This window comes from Charadrius vociferus, unplaced genomic scaffold (assembly GCF_000708025.1).
Source record: "Charadrius vociferus isolate BGI_N301 unplaced genomic scaffold, ASM70802v2 scaffold134, whole genome shotgun sequence".
In the NCBI taxonomy this organism is placed as follows: Eukaryota; Metazoa; Chordata; class Aves; order Charadriiformes; family Charadriidae; genus Charadrius; species Charadrius vociferus.
In genome coordinates, this window is record NW_009648333.1 from 180,800 (window position 1) to 205,004 (window position 24,205).

General features: G+C 38.0%; 1 protein-coding gene across 3 annotated transcripts in view; it reads left to right on the forward strand.

Annotated features, from left to right (window-relative positions):
• Positions 1-24,205, forward strand: part of KLHL5 (kelch-like family member 5) — a 45,563-nt gene that overhangs the window by 11,346 nt on the left and 10,012 nt on the right. For all 3 annotated transcript variants that reach the window (XM_009884938.1, XM_009884939.1, XM_009884937.1), the window contains 4 exons: positions 8,689-8,825; positions 9,274-9,470; positions 18,016-18,228; positions 23,288-23,474. In XM_009884938.1, the coding sequence (XP_009883240.1) occupies positions 8,689-8,825; positions 9,274-9,470; positions 18,016-18,228; positions 23,288-23,474 (734 nt within the window). The remainder of the gene's footprint in view (positions 1-8,688; positions 8,826-9,273; positions 9,471-18,015; positions 18,229-23,287; positions 23,475-24,205) is intronic.

Genomic DNA, 24,205 nt, shown 5'->3' on the forward strand with positions numbered 1-24,205 from the left:
GCTTAATACTGTAATATTAATAAAAAGATGGGGAGAGGTTGGTGGTTTGGTATTATTCTTAGAAAGCCAGATCTCTGCTTTTATTTAGCATCATCCACACTGTTTTGCTGATACAACTGAGGGAATGATAGCACGGGGATGGGAACCGACTTGAGGAGCAGGGAGGCACCATAACTTGCTATTGCTCTCAGAGACTTCATTTTATAAAACTTCATTTTTAAACGGTCAAGACTATCCCTGATTTTTCCAAGTTGGTTTAAGCAAATTTTACTACAGTTACTGCTAAAACGCCTCCACTGCTCTCCACCCAACCCCTGACCTGAATTCCTTTGCAAACACAGCCATGAAGCTGTGGATGATGATGAATCGTTTTTGGAGAGACAACAGGGTGAGCAAGATGATTTGGCTTTCCCTGTGGCTACAGAGTTGCTTAAGATTGGCCTTCAGTTTCTTCAAATTAGTTGCAAAACTGCATTGTCCCTGTGGAAGGAGTTAATCAGATGAAAACAGGGAATGCACACACCCCTAGTGGATTTGCACTCGCTGAAGTAATTTAGAAGTCAAAGAGCTTTGGAGTGCTGTAAACAGGAAAAATAGTGTTTGTAATAAGGAAATCATCTAACTTCTTTATGTGGCCAAGGTAGCATGTTTGCAATATACAGTTCTGGAGTACAGTTTTTTTTTGTAATAGTTAAAAAGTGTAGAAAGGGTGCAGAGGACAGCTGCAATATTTGTAAGGACTGGAAGATATTTTTTGCAACAAGATAAATAGAAAGACAAGATGCTATAAAGTTCTTTGTGGTTTGTACCTGTCTCTCATTTATTTAGAGAACTGACTTTGCTCCTCCAGTTTCTGCTACTGTATCTATTTCTGTAGTGCATTAGGCATATGCTACCACCTGTTACTTGCTCTGGTCTTCTCTTCTTAGGAGGAGAAACATCTTGGTGCAGTTGGTATATTGTGTTTTAAATATGCATGAAAGATAGGACCAAAGAAGCACACCTTGTGCTTTTAGCAGGAGGTGAGAGGCTTATGATTGTCCTTAGTTCACTTCATGATGTTGGAACAACTTAGAAGCTTTCCCTTTTGCACAGGAAGTTCTTTCTCTTACTGTGTTGTTTTCACAGAGAAACATAGCAATAACTACAATCTTCATCTCAGTACGTCCAAAGTACCTCCCTAAAAATTGAACTTTTCCATTGTGGGAAAGGTAAAGATGGCAATCTTAAATTTGGTTCAGAATTTTCTAGAAATTCAGGAAGAAGAGTGGCTTTATGTACATGTACTAGCCTACATTATACGAAAAAGATTCTGTAGGATTTTTTGCTGCCTGCATCCAATTTCTGACTTCTTTAGTATTGACTGCAGGATAGAGCAGTCAGTGGATTTCAGAACACTAGTGATTATTTTATCTTAAGACTTAATAAGCAACAAAAGATGTGTTAAATAGGTATTAGCTTAATGGCTTGGCATTCTAAGATGTTTAGGAAAATAAAAAGTTCGCTTATGCTGGACAGCTTTTTTTCCTTTTTTTTTTTCCTTAAGAAAGATGAAAGGGTTTTTCTTAATATGTGGTCACACAGAATTGCTAAAAAAGAACATTTTCATTAATATTATCAATCACAGTCATATACAGAAAAGAGTTTTCAGATTTCCTGTTTCAAGCCTGATATTTTTAGTAGTTCCTGTATTATTTTGTTCTTAATTCTCAGTTTCTACTTTTGATGGTACTTGAATGTTCTGAGGTGTGTGATGTATGTTTTTAGAGAAAAGGGCAGTGACTTTGGTGTCTGCAATAGTAATAAGCACAGGTAATACATTACTGTAAAATTCTGAAGGGTTTTGGTTTGCATCTATTAGATGAATTCAGACTATGAGTCTACTACAAATAAAAGTATCGCATGTAGTCATGATTTTTCTGAATATGGCATTCTCTGTTATTCCAAGACTGGTTATCTTCTTGTTCTGTGCTGAAATTATAGCTAAGAACTTATTTAGGAGATCAGGAAGCAAGTAGGAAAGGAGACAGTTCTCCACAAGGAAAAAATGCATTATACTCCCACTCCCTTAGCCTGCAGTTCCATAAAGAATTTTTGCCAGACTTTTAATTAATTTAATTTTTATTTATATCGGGTGCTTTTTCTGCGTCCACTGCAATTTCAGGTGTCTAAGTTACTATGTTCCTATTAATTACATTCAGCTAACAGCTATATCCATAATAAAAGTTTGTTTTGTAATAACCTGCTAATCAGAATGTTCACAAAAGAAAAGGGAGGTATGTGTAAATTCCTGGCCAGAGGGGGTTTAAAGCCTGCTCTCTGTCCTTTAACCAGCAATCTGAAAAATCTGTGCAGAGCCATTTTCTTTCTTCGTGCTGACACTGAAAGAAGGGAAAGAAGGGAAATGGAAGCTTATGTACTCTAGGGGTTAGGAAGCTTGTTTGGAAGAGCACAAATCCTGGTTTGCAGACATTTTTTTTATCTTGAGGCTTATTTATCTTCGTACTTCTTTTCCATACAGGTTAATAATACTTCTTTTCTTTCACAGTCTGTATTGCCTTAGTTTGTAAATCTTTCACTGCAGCCTTTTTGTTTTGTTTTGTTTTAGCTACATGTTTATAAAAGTTTAACACAAGATGTCTTTCTAAAAAGTCAAAGTACATAAAAAAGCAGTTCTGTGATAGCTTTATGTTAAAAAGGTAGTATTGCTACTAAGTGTGGTGGTTTTGAAAAATTTTACTGAAGGGCTTATTGTAATCATCATTTCAGTGTCAGAAGTAGCAAATGAATTTTGAAAGGTTTGATTTCCCTGGAAGAGAGCTATAACTGGAAATAATTTTGACATAAACATACTGCATGTATTTTTAGGTATTGCTTGGTTTTAAACACATTTAATTTAAATATAGATATATTAGTAGTGTGGGATAGTACCACTTTCATATATTCTTTTTATGACTGACATGCTTTGTTATCAAGAATAGAAACTAGCGGAAGCCACCAGTGTATGTGGTGCTTCATACTAGGATGTGTGAACTATTCAGAAACACCTTACAACTTCAGTGAATGCTATTAGTGGGTTCCCTAGGACTACTTTCAGCTGTTACACAGCCACAAACAAGGAGTTGCCTAGCAAGTGTCGCTTTTATCTTTAAGATGTTAAGAAGCTTCACTTCATTCTGTCAGGTGAATCAGGTGAGGAGAGACTAAACCTGTAAATTGCCAGGTTTGACAGCTATCGTCATTTTACGTAATAATTGCTTTGAAGACCTAGAAGACGGTCTAGATGATACAGCTTGTGGCAATTCCAACAAGAAGTACCATTTAATTCAGGCGTGCCACCCTGCTTACACATATTTTACTGGCTCTCAGTAAATAACAGTGAAATTAGAAAACTCTTCAAAATAAGTTAAACCTCCATGGTGGATCTTTCTATTTTTGGATCAGTACAAACCACAGAAACTAAAGACATCAGTAGCATTGGAACCTCCTGTAAGAACAGGGAAACATACTGAAACACCCAAATTTTGCCAGTATTTAGCCGACAGCTGCTGATTTTTTTTTTTTCTAGAGAATTTAATTGTTCCAGGTGGTTTATGATCTCCCACATGAAAAACTCTGGTGCTCATGTGTTCCTTTTTCTCTGCATTTTTCCTGTGCACTGAAAAAGAGCAGCCAACCTACTGCATATAATTCAGTAGCCAAATTATTGTAATCTTATTTATGCAGAATGGAGTATTTGGCAGTAGCTGGTAATTAGGTAAGAAAGAGAGTAAAGGTAAACATGTTCTACATCCACAGTCAAACAATACAATGCCAACTCTTAAGGCTTTTTCTTGGTTGTTTTTTTTTTTTTCTTGGTACTGTTAAGAGGCCTCTCTAATGTCAATATATACTGATTTCGTAAGCATTTTAATTGGGTCAATTGTGAAAGAAATATTAATGTTAGGGGCAGAAAAGACTACAAACTCAGAATACAAAACCATAGCTTTTTTCAGTTTCTAAACTTAGGAAAGGCAGTATTTCGTAGCATCGGTAGTTCCCAGTGAACTCTTGATATGGATGAATATGTTAAATTTATGATTAAAAAATAATACAAAGAGATTCTCTTTAAGTTAAACACTAACAGAGCTATGATGGCTCTATTTAACAAGGAGATTGTGAATATAAGCATAGTTTTTGTAGTCATTGCACGGATTTTTCTTTTGAAAAATCATACTTGTCACTTAGCTCTTCTAGAACTTTTTTAACAAAAAGGTCAAATATGGATAGGGAAATCTTCCGTGGATCCTTCAGTTATATAAAGGTATCAGCTGCTTTACATTGTTTAATCTGTATGTAGGAATGCAGTTTGATTTCAGACAATCAAAAAAACCGTTGAAATAAAAATCAGTTACTTGCTGTGAGATTAAAACATCAATGAACAAGTGGGTGTCAAATGGCACAAGTAAAGTAGTAATTGATTTTTATTGACTAGTGGGGAAAACATAGGACAAGAAAAGGCTAGTTGGCTGAAAGTCTGCCTTAGCTTTCTTTTACACTAGCTCAGTGTCACCTTGATGCATTGTCACTGTATCTTTTAATCCCCATTCTTTTTTTGAAAGAACTTTTTTCTAAATTAGAGAAAAGCGTAGATACTTGTTCTAAGGCTTTCCATCGTAAACACGCTTCTTGGTTAAAATTATTACAAAATTGTTATCAGTGTAATTTATGCTTTGGCATATTACTTGTATTAACCTACTCCTGGGCTGCACATCCTGCTTCAGCATATGCAAGTCACTCTCTGGAAAGCACTAAACACTGTGAAGCATGTAGACCTTCTTCTCATGAATCCAAACACAAGTTTGCAAAAACAGTAAATTGATTGCATTTTAAATGTCTAATAATTTCTTTTCATAGAATTATAGAGTGGTTAGAGTTGGAAGGGACCTTAAAGATCATCTAGTTCCAATCCCCCTGCTATGGGCAGGGACACCATCCACTAGACCAGGTTGCTCAAAGCCCCATCCAACCCAACCTGGCCTTGAACACTTCCAGGGGCAGCCCCCACTTCTCTGTTCCAGTGTCTCACCGCCCTCACAGTAAATAATTTCTTCCTAATATCTAATCTAAATCTACCCTCTTTCAGTTTAAAACCATTACCCCTCATCCTCTCACTCCACTCCCTGATAAAGAGCCCCTCTCCAGCTTTCCTGTAGGCTCCCTTTAGGTACTGGAATGCGGCTATATAAGGTTGCCCTGTAGCCTTCTCTCTCCAAGTCTCTCAGTCTGTCTTCATAGGAGAGGTTCTCCAGCCCTCTCATAATCTCTGTGGCCCTCCTCTGGACTTGCTCCAACAGGTCCATGTCCTTCTTGTGTTGGGGCCCCCAGAGCCTGATGGAGTATTCCAGGTGGAGTCTCATGAGAGTGGAGTAGAGGGGCATAATCACCTCCGTTGACTTACTGGCCGCACTTCTTTTGATGCAGTCCAGGATACAGTTGGCTTTCCGGGCTGCGAGTGCACATTGCCAGCTCATGTTGAGCTTCTCATCCACCAACACCCCCAAGACCTCCTCCTCAGGGCTGCTCTCAATCCATTCTCCACCCAGCCTGTATTTGTGCTTGGGATTGCCCCAAGCCACATGCAGGACCCTGCACTCAGCTTTGTTGAACTTCAGGAGGTTTGCATAAACCCACCTCTCAAGCCTGTCCACGTCCCTCTGGATGGCGTTCCTTCCCTCCCACGCATCGACTGCTCCACACGGCTTATAGTCATCAGCAAACTTGCTGTAGGTGCACTCGATCCTACTGTCCATGCCACCAACAAAGATGTTAAATGGCACCAGTCCCAGTACCGACCCCTGAGAAACACCACTCATCACTGGTTTCCACTTGGACCGCAACTCTTTGAACGTGACCATCCAGCCAGTTCTTTATCTATTGAGTGGTCCCTCTGTCAAGTACATGTCTCTCCAATTTAGAGACCAGGATGTCGTGTGGAACAGTGTCAAATGCTTTGCTCGTAGATGATGTCAGTTGCTCTTCCCTTATCCACCAACGCTGTAACTCCATCGTAGAAGGTGACCAGATTTGTCAGGCATGATTTGCCCTTAGTGAAGCCATGTTGGCTATCACCAATCACCTCTTTATTTTCCATGTGCCTTAGCAGAGTTTCCAGGAGGATCTGCTTCATGATCTTGCAGGGCAGAGTTGAGACTGACTGGCCTGTAGTTCCGCAGATCTTCCTTCTTTCCCTTCTTAAAAATGGGCATTATGTTCCCCCTAGTCCATGGGAACTTCACCAGACTGCCACAACTTCTCAAATATGATGGATAGTGGCTTGGCAACTTCATCCACCAGCTCCCTCAGGACCCATGGGTGTATATCATCAAGTGCCATGGACTTGTGCATCTTCAGGTTCCTTAGATGGTGTCGAACCTGATCTTCTCCTACTGTGGGTGGTTCTTCTTTCTCCCAGTCCCTGCCTTTGCCTTCTGCAAGTTGGGCAGTGTGGCTAGAGCACTTGTCAGTGAAGACTGAGGCAAAAAAAGTCATTGAGTACCTCAGTCTTGTCCATATCCTGGGTGACCAGGTCTCCCGTTTCCTTCCAGAGAGGGTCCTTTCAGAGGACTTTGAGACTGCAGATTGCAGGGAGAAATTCGCTGATATCAAACAGGTGGTAAAAGGTGTTTGTCAGGAGCCTCAGGTTATTATTTGGCATTTCTTCAGTAGTTGTTGTTAAGATATGTACAGTCCAGCCATTTTCTAAATAATAGTGCAGTTGGGGGAGGGGAGGGAACCACCAAACACCCCACCACCCCCAACTGTGTTAAGATTAGGTTTTAGGTTCTGTTTCTCATAGCAGAGACCTTTCCTTTTCAAACTCTATTCTGTGTAGAAGCTCAACTCAATATTGTCAGAGGTGAATATCTTCAGTTGTTTGTTTTGCTTTTTTTTTTTAAAATCCTGAATCGGACCCGCAGAGATACTTGGGTTATTCCAAATGTCCATCTACACACTTCTCCTTCCAATGAGAACCCCTATTTTGTACATACAAATTGGATCTTGTAATCTCATTTTAGCATCAAAAGCAGTTGCAGAAACTCTTCCCTGATGCTTAAATGAATGTACTCTCTAATTGGACTAAACTTCTACAAATCTCTAGGAGGCAGTATTTTCATTTAACTGCAGGTGTCATTAAATCTGAGGTTTATGAGGTGATGCATGGGCACTACCTTGGCAGAATGTTTTGATTTTTCCCAGCAAGTCAGCCACAGAATAAATCTCATTTCAAGAACAGTATGTTCTTTAAAAGAACAGAACTTTTTCTCATTACAAAACTTCACTTCAATCATACGAGATGCTAAACCAAAATTAATCTTTTCCCTATATGCTCTTAACACAACTCTGCTGCCTCAGCAACTAGAAAAAAAGATTACTCTTCTGTAGGCCTGACCAAATGGTCAATGGTAAGAAAAACATAGTTGTAATTGGTCAATAATTTATCACTTTGCAGTTAATTAACTTAGAAACAGTTCTTTGTAGTTCATGACTTTGTGTGTGTATCTGCAAATCCTCCCCGTTAAGCACTGATGCTCACCTTTTCAATTAATTTTACTCTGATTTGTGGTTCCTAACCTCTGTCATCTTAACAAGCCAATATAATGATTCAATTCAGCACAGAATAAACTGCCATTACATGAAGTATTAGATTCATTGAATGTATGCAGATGGGCTGTGTCGCGTTTTTGCAGCAGGCTTGGTTTTTGAGCTTGCTGTTTCTGTAGCTCACTACATATTTAAGTGTATTTATATTAGAGTTCCCTGTGAGCAAGGCAACAGTGAACTGCTGCAACACAAAAATTGATCCAACCCACAAGGTTGTTCCTGGAGGTCTCTTACGGAAGAGACCTGCAGACCTCATGAACAGTTATGGTAGTTTTCGCAGATCTATGGGTCGAATATTCCTGCTCCACATGATTTCCTTTCTCTTTCACCCTAGTCCTGTGAACACATAGAAACATCTAAATTCTTGCCTGTTTTGTGGAGTGGCATTGTTATAGGTACTCAGTGTTTTACTCTCAGTACTCCAAAGAAATGTCTGTTGAGCAGTAACATGTTTACTTACTCAGTATCTTAAAATACTCAGAATTGTTAACAAAAGGCTAAATGCATACCCACAAAAGAGATTAATTACTCTCTGTACCATCTCCATGTTTACTGTGCTTAGTTCTGTCATCAGTATTAGTAAATTAAATGCGTATGGGTGCACCAAGAGTAAAAGCATTTTAAAGCACTTTGAAAAGGACTACTAAGTCGTTCTTTCATGTTTAAAAAAGCAACTGATGTGATATAAATGGAAGTAAATCCTTTTTTTTATTTTATTTCTGTAATGTATATTTATATTCCATTTCAAATGTGTGTGGTTTTGTGGGTTATTTCTGTGTTGGCTATTAAAAGTCATTGAGCTTTGAAAGGATAATCCATTTCCTTCAGCAGCAAATGTAGATTTGGTAACAGTACTTCATTATTCATAGAGGGGAACTAGAGCATGGAGCAGTTTGTCAATTTTAAAATGTTTTTTTTTCAGTACAGTGTTTCTTCAAAGGGCAAAGTAATGAATCATAAATTAACAAACATCAGGTTGACTAAGTTGTTTTTCTTCTTTTTCTCTCTTTGGCTCTCTCCTTTTCTCCTGTGTGATATACTCAGATTGGTTCTGTCCTCTGTTTCGGACTACTTTGCGGCAATGTTCACTAATGACGTAAGGGAAGCAAGACAGGAAGAAATCAAGATGGAAGGTGTGGAGCCAAATGCATTATGGGCTCTGGTTCAATATGCATATACAGGTAATTAGAATGAAAATGGGAATTTCATCTAATGAATTGTCCTCCTGGGAGCGTTATATATTCCATTACTAGATTTCAAATGCTCTTTAGAAATTATTACTCACATTATTTTATTCCTTATAAATAAATAAAAAGAAATCATTGCTGTTACCTGAGGCAACCTGGTAGGATATAGTTTCTCCAATAATACTATATTCTGTTGGTTAACGAATTATGTGAATATTTTAAATGTATCATGACTGAGAAAAAAGGAATGTTATTAGGATTCCCTTTCTTTACATTGTTATAGGTACTAATTTTGGAAAGCTGGTTATCTGTTGCTGAGGATGGTGTTTGCTAAGCCTTACATTCTGTCTTATAATCTGTAAATAATGCTGTTGCCTCTGAGTTTTAGGGAATTTAACAAATGACAAGAGCAAAATTGTGATCTACTTTTTAATGTTACTAGGTCGCCTTGAATTAAAAGAAGATAACATTGAGTGCCTGTTGTCTACAGCTTGTCTTCTTCAGCTCTCTCAGGTTGTAGAAGCATGCTGTAAATTCTTAATGAAGCAGCTTCACCCATCCAATTGCCTTGGAATCCGATCTTTCGCTGATGCGCAGGGTTGCACTGACTTGCACAAGGTGGCTCACAATTACACTATGGTATGTTGTTATTTTAAGTCTTATCTGCTTTATTTAGTAAGCAAAGTACAGAATGTTTGCCTGAATAAAATACTAATGTTTTTCCCTCCAGAAAGCCTTGATTGTTTTCCAAGCAAGGATACTCATATGTTCCCATGATGAGAAATGACATAATAACTATAAAGTTGCTGATTTAGCATTGGAAGGAAATAGGCAAGCATTAATGGTTCCCTGTAAGAGTAATAGGATTGTGTGATAAGCATTCAATAAAAACATTCAAAAGCTTGTTCTTGTTTCTGTTAGTCAAAAACTACAAACTTAACAGTGGGCAAGCTGCCATTATCTAGTCCAAAATAACACATTACTAAATGAAACTGTAGAATTCTTGTTTTGTAATGAGCTGGAGTAATTGGGTTCTAAGTAATACCTGGGGTATGAATGTGGTCATTCATCAATATAGATCCTGCATTATTGCTAATTTCTTAGTAATGGGAATATCAGGATGGCATCAAACAATTTGATCTTAGGCTAGGCAATATGTGGCCAAATGCAAATTTGCCATTGTTGTTTTCAGAGTTAATTTATAGAAAGACTTCATCATCTTAACAGTCATCCTTTTATTATGTAAAATGCTCTTCTTTTCCTTCTTACAAGCGTATTTTGGTAATGTTATCAGCAGAAGAGTTATCTCTGAGGCAAGTCAGTTCATCTGTTCTTCGCAGTTCTGTGAGGCACATTTCTCTCTTGATAAAATTTCACCTATGTAAGCTCTTGGGACTTCAATGAGGGCATGTAGATACTGCATAAGAGATGTGGGAATGAAGATAGTACTTAATTTGCTTGTGTGGCATGGCATTGCATTGTCATTAAGCTATTGGCTTAGACCCAAGAGGAATAACTTCTGTCTTGTAATTAGTACTAGAAATCCATGGCTTTTCTCTTGCCGCCTTAGTTCTTGCTCGTTTAAAAACCTCTTCTTTTTTTTTTTTTAATTTTTTTTTCTTGGCTTAAAATAACTTAGTTTATTATGTATAACAGTTTAAAATAGCTCTTTTTTTTAATATCATATAATGTTCTTCCTCAGTGAGTGGATCTCTGATGTATTGAAAACCCATGTACACACTGAAATTTACCGAAACAGGTCACAGAATCACAGAATGGTCAGGGTTGGAAGGGACCTCTGGAGATCATCCAGTCCAACCCCCCCACCAGAGCAGGGTCACCTACAACAGATTGCACAGGACAGCGTCCAGGTGGGTTTTGAATGTCTCCAGAGTGGGAGACTCCACAACCTCTCTGGGCAGCCTGTTCCAGTGCTCCACTACCCTCAAGGTAAAGAAGTTCCTCCTCATGTTAAGATGGAACTTCCTATGTTCAAGCTTGTGCCCATTACCCCTAGTCCTATCACTGGGCACCACTGAAAAAAGACTGCTTCCATCCCCCTGGCATCCTCCCTTTAAGTATTTGTAAGTATTAATAAGATCCCCCCTCAAACTTCTTTTCTAGACTAAAGAGACCCAAGTCCCTAAGCCGTTCCTCATATGAGAGATGTTCCAGTCCCCTAATCATCTTTGTAGCCCGTTGCTGGACCCTCTCCAGCAGATCCCTGTCTTTCTTGAACTGGGGAGCCCAGAACTGGACGCAGTATTCCAGATGCGGCCTCACCAGGGCAGAGTAGAGAGGGAGGATGACCTCCCTCGACCTGCTGGCCACCCTTTTCCTGATGCACCCCAGGATGCCATTGGCCTTCTTGGCCACCAGGGCACATTGCTGGCTCATGATCATCCTGTTGTCCACCAGGACTCCCAGGTCCCTTTCCACAGAGCTGCTTTCCAGGAGGTCAGCCCCCAACCTGTACTGATGCATGGGGTTATTCCTCCCCAGATGCAGTACCCTACACTTACCCTTGTTGAATTTCATAAGGTTTCTCTCTGCCCAACTCTCCAGCCTGTCCAGGTCTCGCTGTATGGCGGCACAGCCTTCTGGCGTGTCAGCCACTCCTCCCAGTTTTGTGTCATCAGCAAACTTGCTGCTGGTACACTCTATCCCTTCATCCAGATCATCAATGAATATGTTGAACAGGACTGGGCCCAGTACTGACCCCTGAGGGACACCACTTGTTACTAACCTCCAACTAGACTCTGCGCCACTAACCACAACCCTCTGAGCCAATAGGTCAATAAATAGTGTACAGATTGTAACTTATGTGTTTCTAGTCTTGATCCTCATTATTGCTCAAACAAAAATAAGGAGACTACAATTAGGTAGGCGGTCAGATGAAGCAGTAAAGATAAATGTGGCTCATTCCTTTGAGGAATATTAGAATTAATGTTGAGTGAGAAAGCAATACAAAATTGTGCAAAAAGGGAACCTCACTCCTCTGACCTATTTGTTCTTTTTCAGAACAAGCATATGTTCTGGTCTGTGCTCTTGTCATGTCCATTATAAGTGGAATGCCAAGATCAGAACTGTAATAAATGTTAGACTAATGCATCTTTAAAGATAAGTGTTAGGGATTATAGTCTCGATATTTTGACTGGCAATTCATGACTTGTGGCAGAAAGAGGCTCTGAACTTTCTAAAAGCCATTCTTTTTCAGCATCTGTATTTTGTTCAGACCACGGTAAAATAGTTGTATGCCTTTTGGCCATTGTTTACCTCAGTAGCAAAATTGTTGCTTTTAAGGCTTCGACGTGGACAAAATTTAAATCAGGTGGATTTTAAAAAGCCATTTTCAAAACTAATTAGTTGTGCTAGATGGATTCTTCCCAAGGCCTCTTTTAATGTTGTTTAGCTCCAACAGAGACATGAAATTGAATTTTAGTAATAATGAGTAATAGAGAAGCAACTTCTTTAGTTTGAAATGAATGTTGCTATAGAAACTGCATAGAAATGTATAGTCCAATTGAATCTTCAATTAAAATAAATCCCCAAGTAATCTCATTTGTTTAAAAGCTGTTTGCAAAAAGAAAATGTTCAACAGTAATAAGTGCTAGCCACTTGATGCTCTTTCCATTAAGAAGTATTAGAGCATAAGGGTTAAGTGCACCTGTAGTACCTGGAAATTCTGTTTGTCAAAACAACGAATTATTTTTATGCTGCAGCGGACAGCATAGAACAATGGGGGAATTATACTGAGTATAGTATATGCTTCTGGCTTTTCCATTAATATTGGTTCTTTTCAAGCATTTCAAGTAGGAAGTAATGAGTAATATGAAATACTTAAATTTTAATTCATATACATTATTTTCTGAGTTTTTGTTTGATAGAAAAAAACAGATTGCCTTATAACTGGTCTTCTGCAATTAAAAAATTCTCAGTTTTAAAGGTTTTTATGACAGATGCTATAATTTGATAAGCATCTTACCTGCTTCATTAAAATAGTTCTTTACATGAAGACTGGAAATTCAGATGAAATGAGCATTTGGTTGAACTGAAGGACCAATCAGTGAGTTATCCCAGTAGGCCTACCTCTGTTAATAGACTTGCTTTGCCTGAGTAATGTTCATTAGTGTCATTGGAAAGCATTAGTGTGGGTTTATGGCGTGATTTTAATCACATAATACAGTGCAATTAAAAAAATAAATGAATAACGGTTTGAATGCTGCACTTCTTCATATTAAAGACTTAGATATAAGTGTTGCATTACTTTATTGCTTACCATGTTGACAGTTGTTGGGGTTTTTTTTCAGAGGAGAATAATTTTTAAGGTTATCATCGAAACAGGTCAATTTTTTGACACTGCAAACTAAAGCTTGAAAAATCCTAAGGATTCATGAAGTGAAACATAAAATAAACTGATCAGTTGTGGATTTAATGCTGTATAAAGAGCAACTCTGATTTTTACGCATCAGGGATTTAAAATAAGTTGACAGAATCACGTGATGTATCTGCGTAAAGCTATCTTCTGTACAAAGGTTATCCTGTTTTGCTGTAGTTTATACACAGTATTGGGGTCATCCAGTTATAAATGTAGGAATTTTATTAGGCTGGCCAGTAGTCTTATCTGTTCACTTCAATTGGTAATGCCTTTTCGAGCAAAGTCTTCTGTGCATTTTTCTTGCTCTCTTCACAAAGTCAAAAGCAACACCCCTTTTCTCACCTTGTTTGTTTGAAGTAGTTGACAGTGTACCTTGAATTAAAACCAATAGCTCCTCTTTCACAAAAGTAAATCAAAGGGAAGCTGAGGAAAAGTTAGCCTGTGTTATTTCCAGAACATGAAGTATCTATGGTGAGTAGTGAGGTATTCTTCGGTAAGTGTCAGTAGCTTCTTCAGTAGCCAGATTTTAACTTTCTTAATTACAAAAAAAAACCCAAAACATGCATTTTAAACATTGTATGTGGTAGTGCCTGAGTGAGTCCTTGTATAGATAGCTTTGTAATTTTTGTTGCTCGGCTTTCCACACTTAAAGCAGAGTGAAAGGTCATGCTGATTTTCATCAGAAGCCGTCAGAAGTATGTCACCAGTGATCAAATGTTACAAAATTTGAATAAAGTTAATTTTGGAGTTTGCATGATTTCTGAGCGCAGCCAATGACTGTTTCTAAGAAGAAAAACTTGGAGAGGATAGAGAAACAGACTGAGGCCAAGCATAGAAGCTAGGAATTTTGCAGAAGAATAGTTGTTGGACACTTAGACTTGCTTTCTCTTGTAAGGCAGGAGTTAGGTAACAAAAAATCATTGCAATATGGATTTAATGATTTGGGAGAAGGAAGCAGAGAGGTGTAATTTGTCTTTTTTCTTGCAACATCCACGACTGTTTGTTCTTTTGATAGGGGGGAGCATGAAAAGGGGAAAAATTTCAGGGGTTTTTTTGTCCACAAAGGGCCAGACCCTCCCTTTGCCTCTGAAACTACAGTCCAAAATACCCTGCTCAGTAATCATCTGACTTTGAAAATACTCATTCACTTCTTTTCACCTGTGAAAGCCCAAGATATTTCTGTCTTTCATGTTCCGTAATTTTGGCCTAGCACAATAGATCAGTACTGCCTTGGCATGACTAAATAGGTTTCTGCACACTGCCCAGCCTGTTTTGGAATCCAGAAACTGCAGAGAGGAATCAAGCTGCAATAGTTGTACTCTAAACAAACCCTGGGCACACCAAAAGCACTCAGTTGGTTTCTCACTTAACACAGCAGTCAAAGCAGACTGAAAGGAAAGTAGCTGCTATCTGACATCTATCTGACTATTAATAGTTTACCAGGAGGTCAGAGAGCTCAGTTCTTATGAATTCATGGCTCAGTTGACCAGCTCATTGAAGCAGGCAGTAGACAAAATTACATTCCTTGTTTGTGCTCATTCAGGTTGTGTGAGTCAAGCACCTCTTGCTTTTCGGCTGCCCAGGTTCAGAGTTTAAACAGAGCCCTCATGCTAGAGCTGCCTGTTGGGCCACCTCGGTGTACGTCTTTCTCAGCCTGCAGGTGTTCTGATGCTCTCTGAGGATCTAGTCCTTCTGACACAGTGTAGAGGGAGCCTAACCATCTCACTGGATCCCACTGTGGGGATTAGTTGCCACTTAGAAATAAGTATCGTGACCCTATTATCTTTTATGTGCTCTTAATATTTTGTACTCTGTACCAAGACAGACCTGAGATTAAGAATATCAGTATTACTCACTCTGTGTTTGCTGAAGGGTGAATTGCAGGTTATGATGTGAACAAGCAATGCACAGTATTGAGCACAGGGACTGCGTGTCCCTGCTTTAGCTGGTACCTAAACCTCAGGCTATTCATTTGATAAAGTTTCCAAGCTCTTTGAGGAGCTAATTTTGGGGGTGGGAAACTTTTTTGTTTTTTTTTTTTTTTTTACTTTCAGGACCAGAAAGCAAGGGACTGAAACTGCAGACCGTTTGTTCTCTGAAATATCCTGTTCTTCCACAGAGAGTTCCCATAAGAAGAAAGAATGAAAAGGCTAATGAGGAGGTTAAGAATGCTAGGAGATACACTGGCTCCTCCTTTTTGTCTTCAGAATCTCTGTCTGTAGAGGAAGAGGAATTGTCAGATTCAGATCATAAAAAACCCCAGACGTAGGCCAGAGTGGCTGTATTCCCAGTGGAATGCTTTGACACTATGCTCGAAAGGAGTCTGCTTTAAAAATAGAATGGGAGCAAGAGGAAGTTGAATCTGTTCCCATCAGAAAGCAATTGTCTGCAAGCAACAAGAAGGAAAATCAGGCTTTTTACACACGACAGCTGTTGAAGTGATTAAATCCAGTTGGAAAAAAGCTTTCCAAAGAAGATCCATGACTGACTTATGCAAGATCAGCTTGCTGTTGCCTTCAGAGACAAAGGAAACTTTCCATGCAGGTGCTTTCCCCTTCCTCTTCCTGTGGTCTGGATAGACAATATGGAAAGTTTAAGGTAGTAAGTGTTGGCTTTTCTTTTTGTCAGTGCTCACTGCCTGTTTATTCAGCAAAACTAAAAGCACAGCTCCAGCTTGCATACTCTCTAGGACAGAGAATCAACAAAAAAACAGCAGTGGGAAAAAATGAACTCAGTGGAATGTCAATTTCTGTGAACTGCATGTTTAAACTCTGGAAATAATTTTCATCATTTTTCAGCTTCAGTTTTACTCCCAAGCATTTGATATCAGAGTAAAATGAATATAAGTGCATGTGTAGTGCTACTGAATATCTGTACGGTCCTTTCACTGCTTTTAATTCCTGTATTTGGTCATTTTCTTAACTTCCATTTTGTAATACAGAGAGCTAAACTAATTAAAGAGGAAAAGACGGTTCTATCTGCCTTCTAACCTATTACAGTTTTCACTTGGAAGCACTACTTTTGTGTAGCCAATTGGTTCTCTCCAGTAGGAAAGCTTTTCAGATATTAAATGTAAAATGTTCTTTTCCAAATTCTATTCAGGAATACACAGTTGTTATGTGCACAGATAACACTTTCAATTCTTTTCCTAATTTCAACTCCAGAGTTACCTGCAGAGTGGAGTCACTTTGATGTTTCCCCCTAGACAGCCAACTTATGTATGCGCGGCTTGCATGTAAGGTGGACTGGTTTACTCCTTATTAGTTTTTTCCTCTTTCCTTAGCATTCTTTAATTAGTTAATATTTTTGGAGTACTGAGGTACAGCTTTGGAATGATTAGACTAAGCAATAAAAAGGAAGAAGTGTTACCTTTTTCCCTTTGTCATGATGTCCTTTGCATATGCAATACCAAACTGTACTGTATGTTTTTGTTGCCATTTTATATGCTAAATTTGTACCTGTTTTGCAGTGCAGGTCCTGCTTCTGCCCCCAAGTTTCTCCCTGTTTTTTTGACCTAAAAATCCTACTTTTTTCTCCAGTTTTTTCATTACTGTGCAATTCTTTGTTTTTAAATCATTAAACAAGATAATAATTTTGATACTAGGCCCAGTTAGAGTTCCCTGACTGTGCATCTAATGCACTTTATCCTCCAGGTGTTTTAGCAGCATATGTGATGGCAGAGCAACACCAGCATCCCGTTGGCTGGCTATCTATCAATCAACAGCGCATTTACTAAACTGATTGTAGTACTACTTTATTGTCATGAAGTTACTCTTAGTGTGGAGTGTGAGGTTAACTGGTTTTTGAACTACCAAAACATCATGTGATTCATTGACTGTTTTTACTTTTCTTTCCTTTGCTGCCTTGTAAGGGTGCCTGGGGAAAGAGGATAGACATGATCTCACCCTTTTCTGTTACATTCAGGTTTCTCACTGTAAGTTCATAGTGCTCATTGTGTTTCTACATAGGTTTCTGTGATTTCTGCCTAAGTTCATGAGAATTCTTACAGAATATTCTGCAAGTCCTAGTATTCTGAAGTAATAGGAAATCAATGTCAAAAATGATACATATTGTGACTTTCCTATTTTGAAGTAAGGATTTGTTGCTGGAAATGAAAGAATTAAAGTTAGAAAATTGAATCCTATCATAGTAAATATTGTTAATAAAGCAAGGCATGTACAATATTGTGGATTCTTTGTGTGTTTTGCTCCCCATTCAATCAGATCAGCTGTATAAAACCTACAAAATAGTAAAATAAACTTAAAATAATCCTTGTAAAATCAACAATAAAATTGTTAGTGGTGGTTATTTCCTCTGAAAACTTAACACCATACTTTAATCTAGCAGTAATGAAAAGTTACAGATGTGCCCAGTAGTTGTAGCATGTTGTGCTCTTTGCTCGACAGAGCATCTTACATTGAATTCTAGATTGTCAACAGGAACAAACTGCACCTTTTTTTTTTTTTTTTAAACTATACTTCAGAAAGTATTTCTTCAGTTTGCAGTGCCGAGATAGTAATCCCCACAACCCATTGCTCGTTTCTGTCCTTGCACTTCCCCCTCAGTTGTTTCAGCACATCTGTCTGTGGGACTGAATGATACAGTTGTGAAAATGATTAGGGATCAAAATAACTCGGTACACTTTTATTTTACTTTTTTTTTTTTCTCCCAGGTTAGTTCTCCAATGGCGTTTACTGACACAACCAAGAGATGGCAGGAAGGGAGGGAAAAGGGGAGAAGATATAGTAGGAGTCTTCAAAATATGATGTCACCTGTACTTAAAATACTTTTCTTTTTCTTTTTCAGGAAAACTTCATGGAAGTAATTAGAAACCAGGAATTTTTATTATTGCCAGCCACTGAAATTGCAAAGCTTTTAGCAAGTGATGACATGAATATTCCTAATGAAGAAACTATACTGAATGCACTACTTACGTGGGTTCGGCATGACTTGGAACAGAGAAGGAAGGATCTCAGTAAACTTCTGGCTTATATTAGACTGCCTCTGCTTGCTCCACAAGTAAATTGTTCAATTCCACTCTAGTTTATACTGTGGTTATCGTGGGCATAATGTCTACAGCATTGATATATTGATAGTGACAAATCATAAAAGCTTCAGGATTCTTAGTGATTTGGATTCTTGGAGCTGCATATAAGGACTTAGCATGTTCATAGAATCATAGAATGGTTTAGGTTGGAAAGGACCTTGAAGATCATCGAGTTCCAACCCCCCAGCAGGGACACCTCCCACTAGACCAGGTTGCCCAAGGCCACGTCCAGCCTGGCCTTGAACACCTCCAGGGATGGGGCCTCAACGACCTCTCTGGGCAACCTGTTCCAGTGCCTTACCACCCTCAAAGTGAAAAACTTCTTCCTAATGTTTAATCTAAACCTGCCCTCTTCCAGTTTAAAGCCATTCCCCCTTGTCCTATTGCTACATGCCCTAGTAAAAAGTCCTTCCCCAGCTCTCCTGTAAGCCTCCTTTAGGTACTGGAAGGTTGCAATAAGATCTCCCTGGAGCCTTTTCTTCTCCAGGCTGAACAGCCCCAACTCTCTCAGCCTCTCATCACAGGAGAGGTGCTCCAACCCTCGGATCATCCTCATGGCTCTCCTCTGGACATGCTCCAGCAGGTCCATGTCCTCCTTATGTTGAGGACTCCAGAGCTGGAGTCCCATTGGATGGCATCCCTCCCCTCCAGCATGTCTACCTCACTAAACAGCCTGGTATCATTGGAAAACTTGCTGAGGGTGCACTCGACCCCACTGTCCACGTCTGCAACAAAGATGTTTAACAGTACAGGTCCCAGTACCGACCCCTGAGGAAGGCCACTTGTAACTGGTCTCCACTTGGACATTGAGCCATTGACCGCAACTCTTTGAGTGCGACCATCAAGCCAGTTCTTTATCCACCGAGTGGTCCATTTGTCGAATCCATGGATCGTGTGGGGCAGTGTCAAACGCTTTGCACAAGTCCAGGTAGATGACATCTGTTGATCTTACCTTGTCCACTGCCACTGTAACCCCTTCATAGAAGGCGACCAAATTTGTCAGGCATGACTTGCCCTTGGTGAAGCCATGCTGGCTGTCACCAATCACCTCCTTGTTTTCTGTGTGCCTCAGCAGAGTTTCCAGGAGGATCTGCTCCACGATCTTGCCAGGCACAGAGGTGCAGAGGTATTGTATAACATGGTAGTTTGTGTCTGTGAATGGCAGCATATTCTGATCCGTCAGGACATGAGAAGGGGTGGAGCTGCTAGGAAAAAATCACTTCTGTTGCCTAGAATAATGTTTATCAAGGATATGTTTGTCACTAGAAGGTGTGTCCTTTTTAAATTTCTCTATGGAACTCGCACAGTTTATTTGGATCATTACATTTCCTTCATGTACTTGTAGCTATCCTTGGAATTTAGGAAATACAATTTGAATAGATTGTTAGGAGTGATTTTTTTTTTTTCTTCCATTAACTCTTGATAAACCATCTTTGGGTACTTTTTTTTCTTCTTTTTCTCCTTCTTGGACGCTTACACACAAAATTGATGAAGACTGGAGCTCAGTTTGTTGAAATAGTTGTGAATTACAGTTTTTCTAGTCCTGTAGGAATGACTCCTCTTGTTAGTGTTGTGTGTAGCTTTGTATTTGTTATCTGATAGCATGCATGTAAACTAGATTATTATTTTTTTCTCCCTTCTTTCCTCTCTTGTGCTAGCCTTCCTAGCTGGTCCTCCATTAGTAATATTAAACATTTATAATACAGTCAAAGGATTTTGCTTTACAGTTTTCAGTTTGTGTCGTGAGGATTATCTCTATTAAATTAAGAAAACAGGATTTTTATGGAAACTGGATAGTGAGTAAAATTCATTAACACAAGAAAAACTGTTTTTGAATCATTCATAGTGATAAATCACATACAAAACATTGTGTATTACCTCTAATCTGGTATCCTCTTGCTCGATAGTAAGATTCACTGATATGTATTTTAGTATTAATATTTCCATAGTGATTATTATATATGTAACAGGAGGATTTTCTCAGTTGTGGCCTTGACTCTGTAATTCACTTTTCTAGAAACATAATACAGCCTAAGCCAGTTGATCTGGAGGAAATCATTCTTTTCTTGAGCATTTAATTAATGGTAATTAAGTAACCACAGCTGTATTCCTTTTACTTAATTCACTGTAATTGAAACATCTTTAAAAACTGAAAGTACAGAATTTATCCCAGAAATATGTTCTGAAATCAAATTATGTCCACTCAGTAACTGATTAGGAAAAAAGCAGAGTGAAACACAAAACCAGCATCATGTTTCATTTACTATTTTAATTTTTCATGTCTTCTCCAAATACATACTTATATTTCTAATACAATAATTTTCTGTTGCCTTTTTATTTATTACTTTATTTAACAAATTAAAGTCTTAAAGCTGTGATTTTAATAGGGCAACAATTAGTGCATCGAGTAAATTGGTTTAAAGTGTCCAAAACAGTCTTAACATTTTCAGAATCATGTTTTGCTTCATGATCACATGACATTAGGCAATCTGACAGCAAACATAACATAATGAAAAGATTTCCAATTTTATGGTTGAAGGGTTAAAGCTATTTGAAAGAAATTAGAAAATTGAACAACTTGCTGAAATCAATAACGTTGCAAGCAGAGATGCAAAGAATATTAGATTCATACACTTAAAAAAAATCTTTGGGAAATACTGTGAAACTGTAACACTGGAAGCAAAATATTGTAATGAATTGTCAGGTTTCTTCGTTGGCTGTGTTTTCATGCATCTCTCTGTGCATAGCATTCTGTCATCTCTTTGGTTAATGCAAGCAGTGTCCTAAATACTTGTAAGTCTCTTTTTGCTCTTACGAAGCCTAAAAATGAATATTTGTCAGCTTCTTAGGCTGTAAGGTGGCAAGTATTCCATCTCTGATAAATTAATGAAAAACACGATTGAGCAATTTCTGAGTTATAAGGTGGGTTCAGCCTCCTGGATAGAAATTCTTAGTACTTCAGTATCTGCACTACCTTTCTCTTCATCAGGTTTCCAATTACTATAATTTCATGCTAACACGTAATTTGTAACTGCTCACTTCTGCTTTTAGTACAAGGAGCTATGTAAATAATAAAACTTGGAAAAAATTGGCTTTCATTTAAGTAAGCCCATTACAAGTTCTTTGACTGAAGAATATTTACAGAAAATTGTGATACTGTAGGTTTAGTTTCAAGAGCATGCAGGTTTTTTTGGCATACCAAAAAACTTAGATTGCATTTCTTTTTAACTGAGATGAAGTTGCTTTCAGAGATTGAGACTCTGTGCTATGAGAACTTCTTTATAGGTTGGGGGGTGAGAAACTGGAGAAAATGTAGGTTGCATCTTCTTGCAAAACTCATATATACACACATGGTGTTGGTTTAAATATTAAATGCTGCTTGTCTATCAGAAAAAAATGTATTGGCATTCTGGATTGGTCATGTTGTCCACAAGCCTTAGTTTTCATGCATGCAACTATGACAATGTCTGATTTAGGACAGTGGTAATTAATTTATTTTTTTATTTTTGTTAAACCATGTGCAATTTTACAGCATTGCATGGTAGCAGTTAAAAGCTGGCTTTTACTTTACTATTTTATAATCACAGAGTGTTCCTGTGAAGTGATAGAAGTGGTAAGTGGTGCTTTGAGTGGAGAAAAGAAACAAATGGACGTACTGAAAGTTAAAGAATGAAAATTGAGGTCCCTCTGTTAATTTACATGAGAACACTTTGCTATTTTAAATAGAATCAGAACATTAGCCAGTTAGAGAAATACTGCAAGAGTCAGGCTTAGTTTTCTGAAAAGTTGCTGGTGAAGGGCTGTGAAAGTTTTTGGGTTTATTTTTAAATTATTTTTTTTTTTTATTCTCTGCCTGTGTGAATGATGTATTCTGTCATAGTTTCTGTTGATTTGCCTGATACAGAGATGTTGGGGCTTTGCAGTCTGTACTTATCTATAACTCTTCTGCAACCATGGATGTCATGTTTGCTACTTTGCAGTCCTAAGGCAGCTTTAAGGCAGGGATATGCACACTATATTATGCACAACCATTTCATAATGGGTCCCTTTGGTATTCCCAATTACTAATTTCACAGCAGTTTTGTACCTGTTATCAGTTGGCTGTCAACAGCTCAACAATAACATCTCATTCTGGTTTGTGGACTTAAATTTCTAATAGCCCCAAAGTGTTTGTGATGGCAGTTCAGAGGCATTTGCCTTTTTCTCATTGTTCTGACAACTGTGCAAGTCTCAGTGGGGCACTTTACTTGCTTTTTTCTCTGTTACCCAGGCCATGTCTTGCGGCTCTGAAAAATGCCAGTTGTCTGGACTTCTAATAATTGCAGTTAGGACACTCAACCTACTAATAGATTTTTCCTGCTGTCTGACAAACATGGAGTACAAAAGACTCCAGAATCTTTAAACTTAATAACTTTTATTAGTAGTCTCTATTTAACTTGAATTTTATTTAAGTCAGATTTAAAATTTAACACTTGCCAAATTTCCTTGTATCCTTGATCTAAAAATTTTTAACAAAGGCTTGTTTTAATTGATATACTGTGATCTGGATCACTGTCAGAGTGAGTAATAGAGTATATATTAAAATATTCAGCCTGTGCCTGAAGCAGCTTTTAAAGACCTCTGGACTGGGTGGATTCAGGAGTATGAGCGTGAAGTTAAACTGACTTACATACCCAGATTCTGATTCCATTTCCTTGATCATACCTGTAGTGGCACTGGAACAGGAGGAGATTTTTTTCTTCCTTGGGACCATTAAGCTTAAATCATCCATTAAGATCAGATGGCCTTCCTTTTGTTTTTTTGTTGGTTTTTTTTTTTTTTTTTACTTAATGGTATAGCTTAAATGTGAATGTTTTCTTTTTTACACATTTATCTTTACCCTAGTCTATTTTATATGACCATTTTGCAAATACATGGACTTTAAATCAGGCAGTGGAAGACTTTGGATAAAATATTTTCTTGTAATCTTGTTTCTATTCTTCATGTGGTTTATAGCAATACAGCTTGTTTCATTTTCTTTCTTTTTCACAGTTTCTGGCAGATATGGAAAATAATGCACTCTTTAGGGATGACATTGAATGTCAAAAACTCATTATGGAAGCAATGAAGTACCATCTGTTGCCAGAGAGACGACCTATGTTGCAAAGTCCTCGAACCAAACCTAGAAAATCTACGGTGGGCGTGTTGTTTGCAGTTGGAGGAATGGATGCAACAAAAGGTATAGGATTATAAAATGGTTAGTTGATGAGCTGGTTTGGTTCTTTTTAAAAAAAATCTTTGATAGATGTTTTTACAACATGTTAATTCTAAAATTCAAGGATTCTGCAGTATAAAACATGAAACGTCTTAATGTACACTGTTTATTAGGTTAAAAAAAAACTGTAGCTTTGATAATACTGGAAACATTCTGGAAGTTACAGTTAGGATTGATTTGAAATTATCAAGGGAATATCCGATTTCTGAGTAGTGAGATGTTGAAATGAGTGAAAACTAATCTTTATTTACTTGAGAGGGAAGTAATTTGGCAAAGGAAGAAAATGACAGAAAGGGCACGAAGGTGACCTGCACATGCATTAAAAAAAAACCTAAAAAAAAATAAACTTTTTGACTAATTGTTAAAAGGCTCTGTCAGAGCTACTTGGATTTTCTTTTTTATAGAGACTTCCATACTGTTTAACGGTAGTTAGAAGGAATCTGGCAAGTTAGAAAAGTTACAGCAAAGAAAGTGTTTTCTTTCACCCATTGTTTTAAAGTTAGCACTTTTAGTACTTCCTATCACGTAGCTTTAGATTTTTTTCTAATATTACAGAACCATTGATTTCAATATATAATTGCATTTCACAAGGGTTGTTTTATATTCCTAACATTTGTATTTCTAAAGGCTTGATTCTGCAAAGCAGTTAGAAATCCTGCTTTTTGTCTTGAAAACCACTGAGAAAGTGCGCCTTT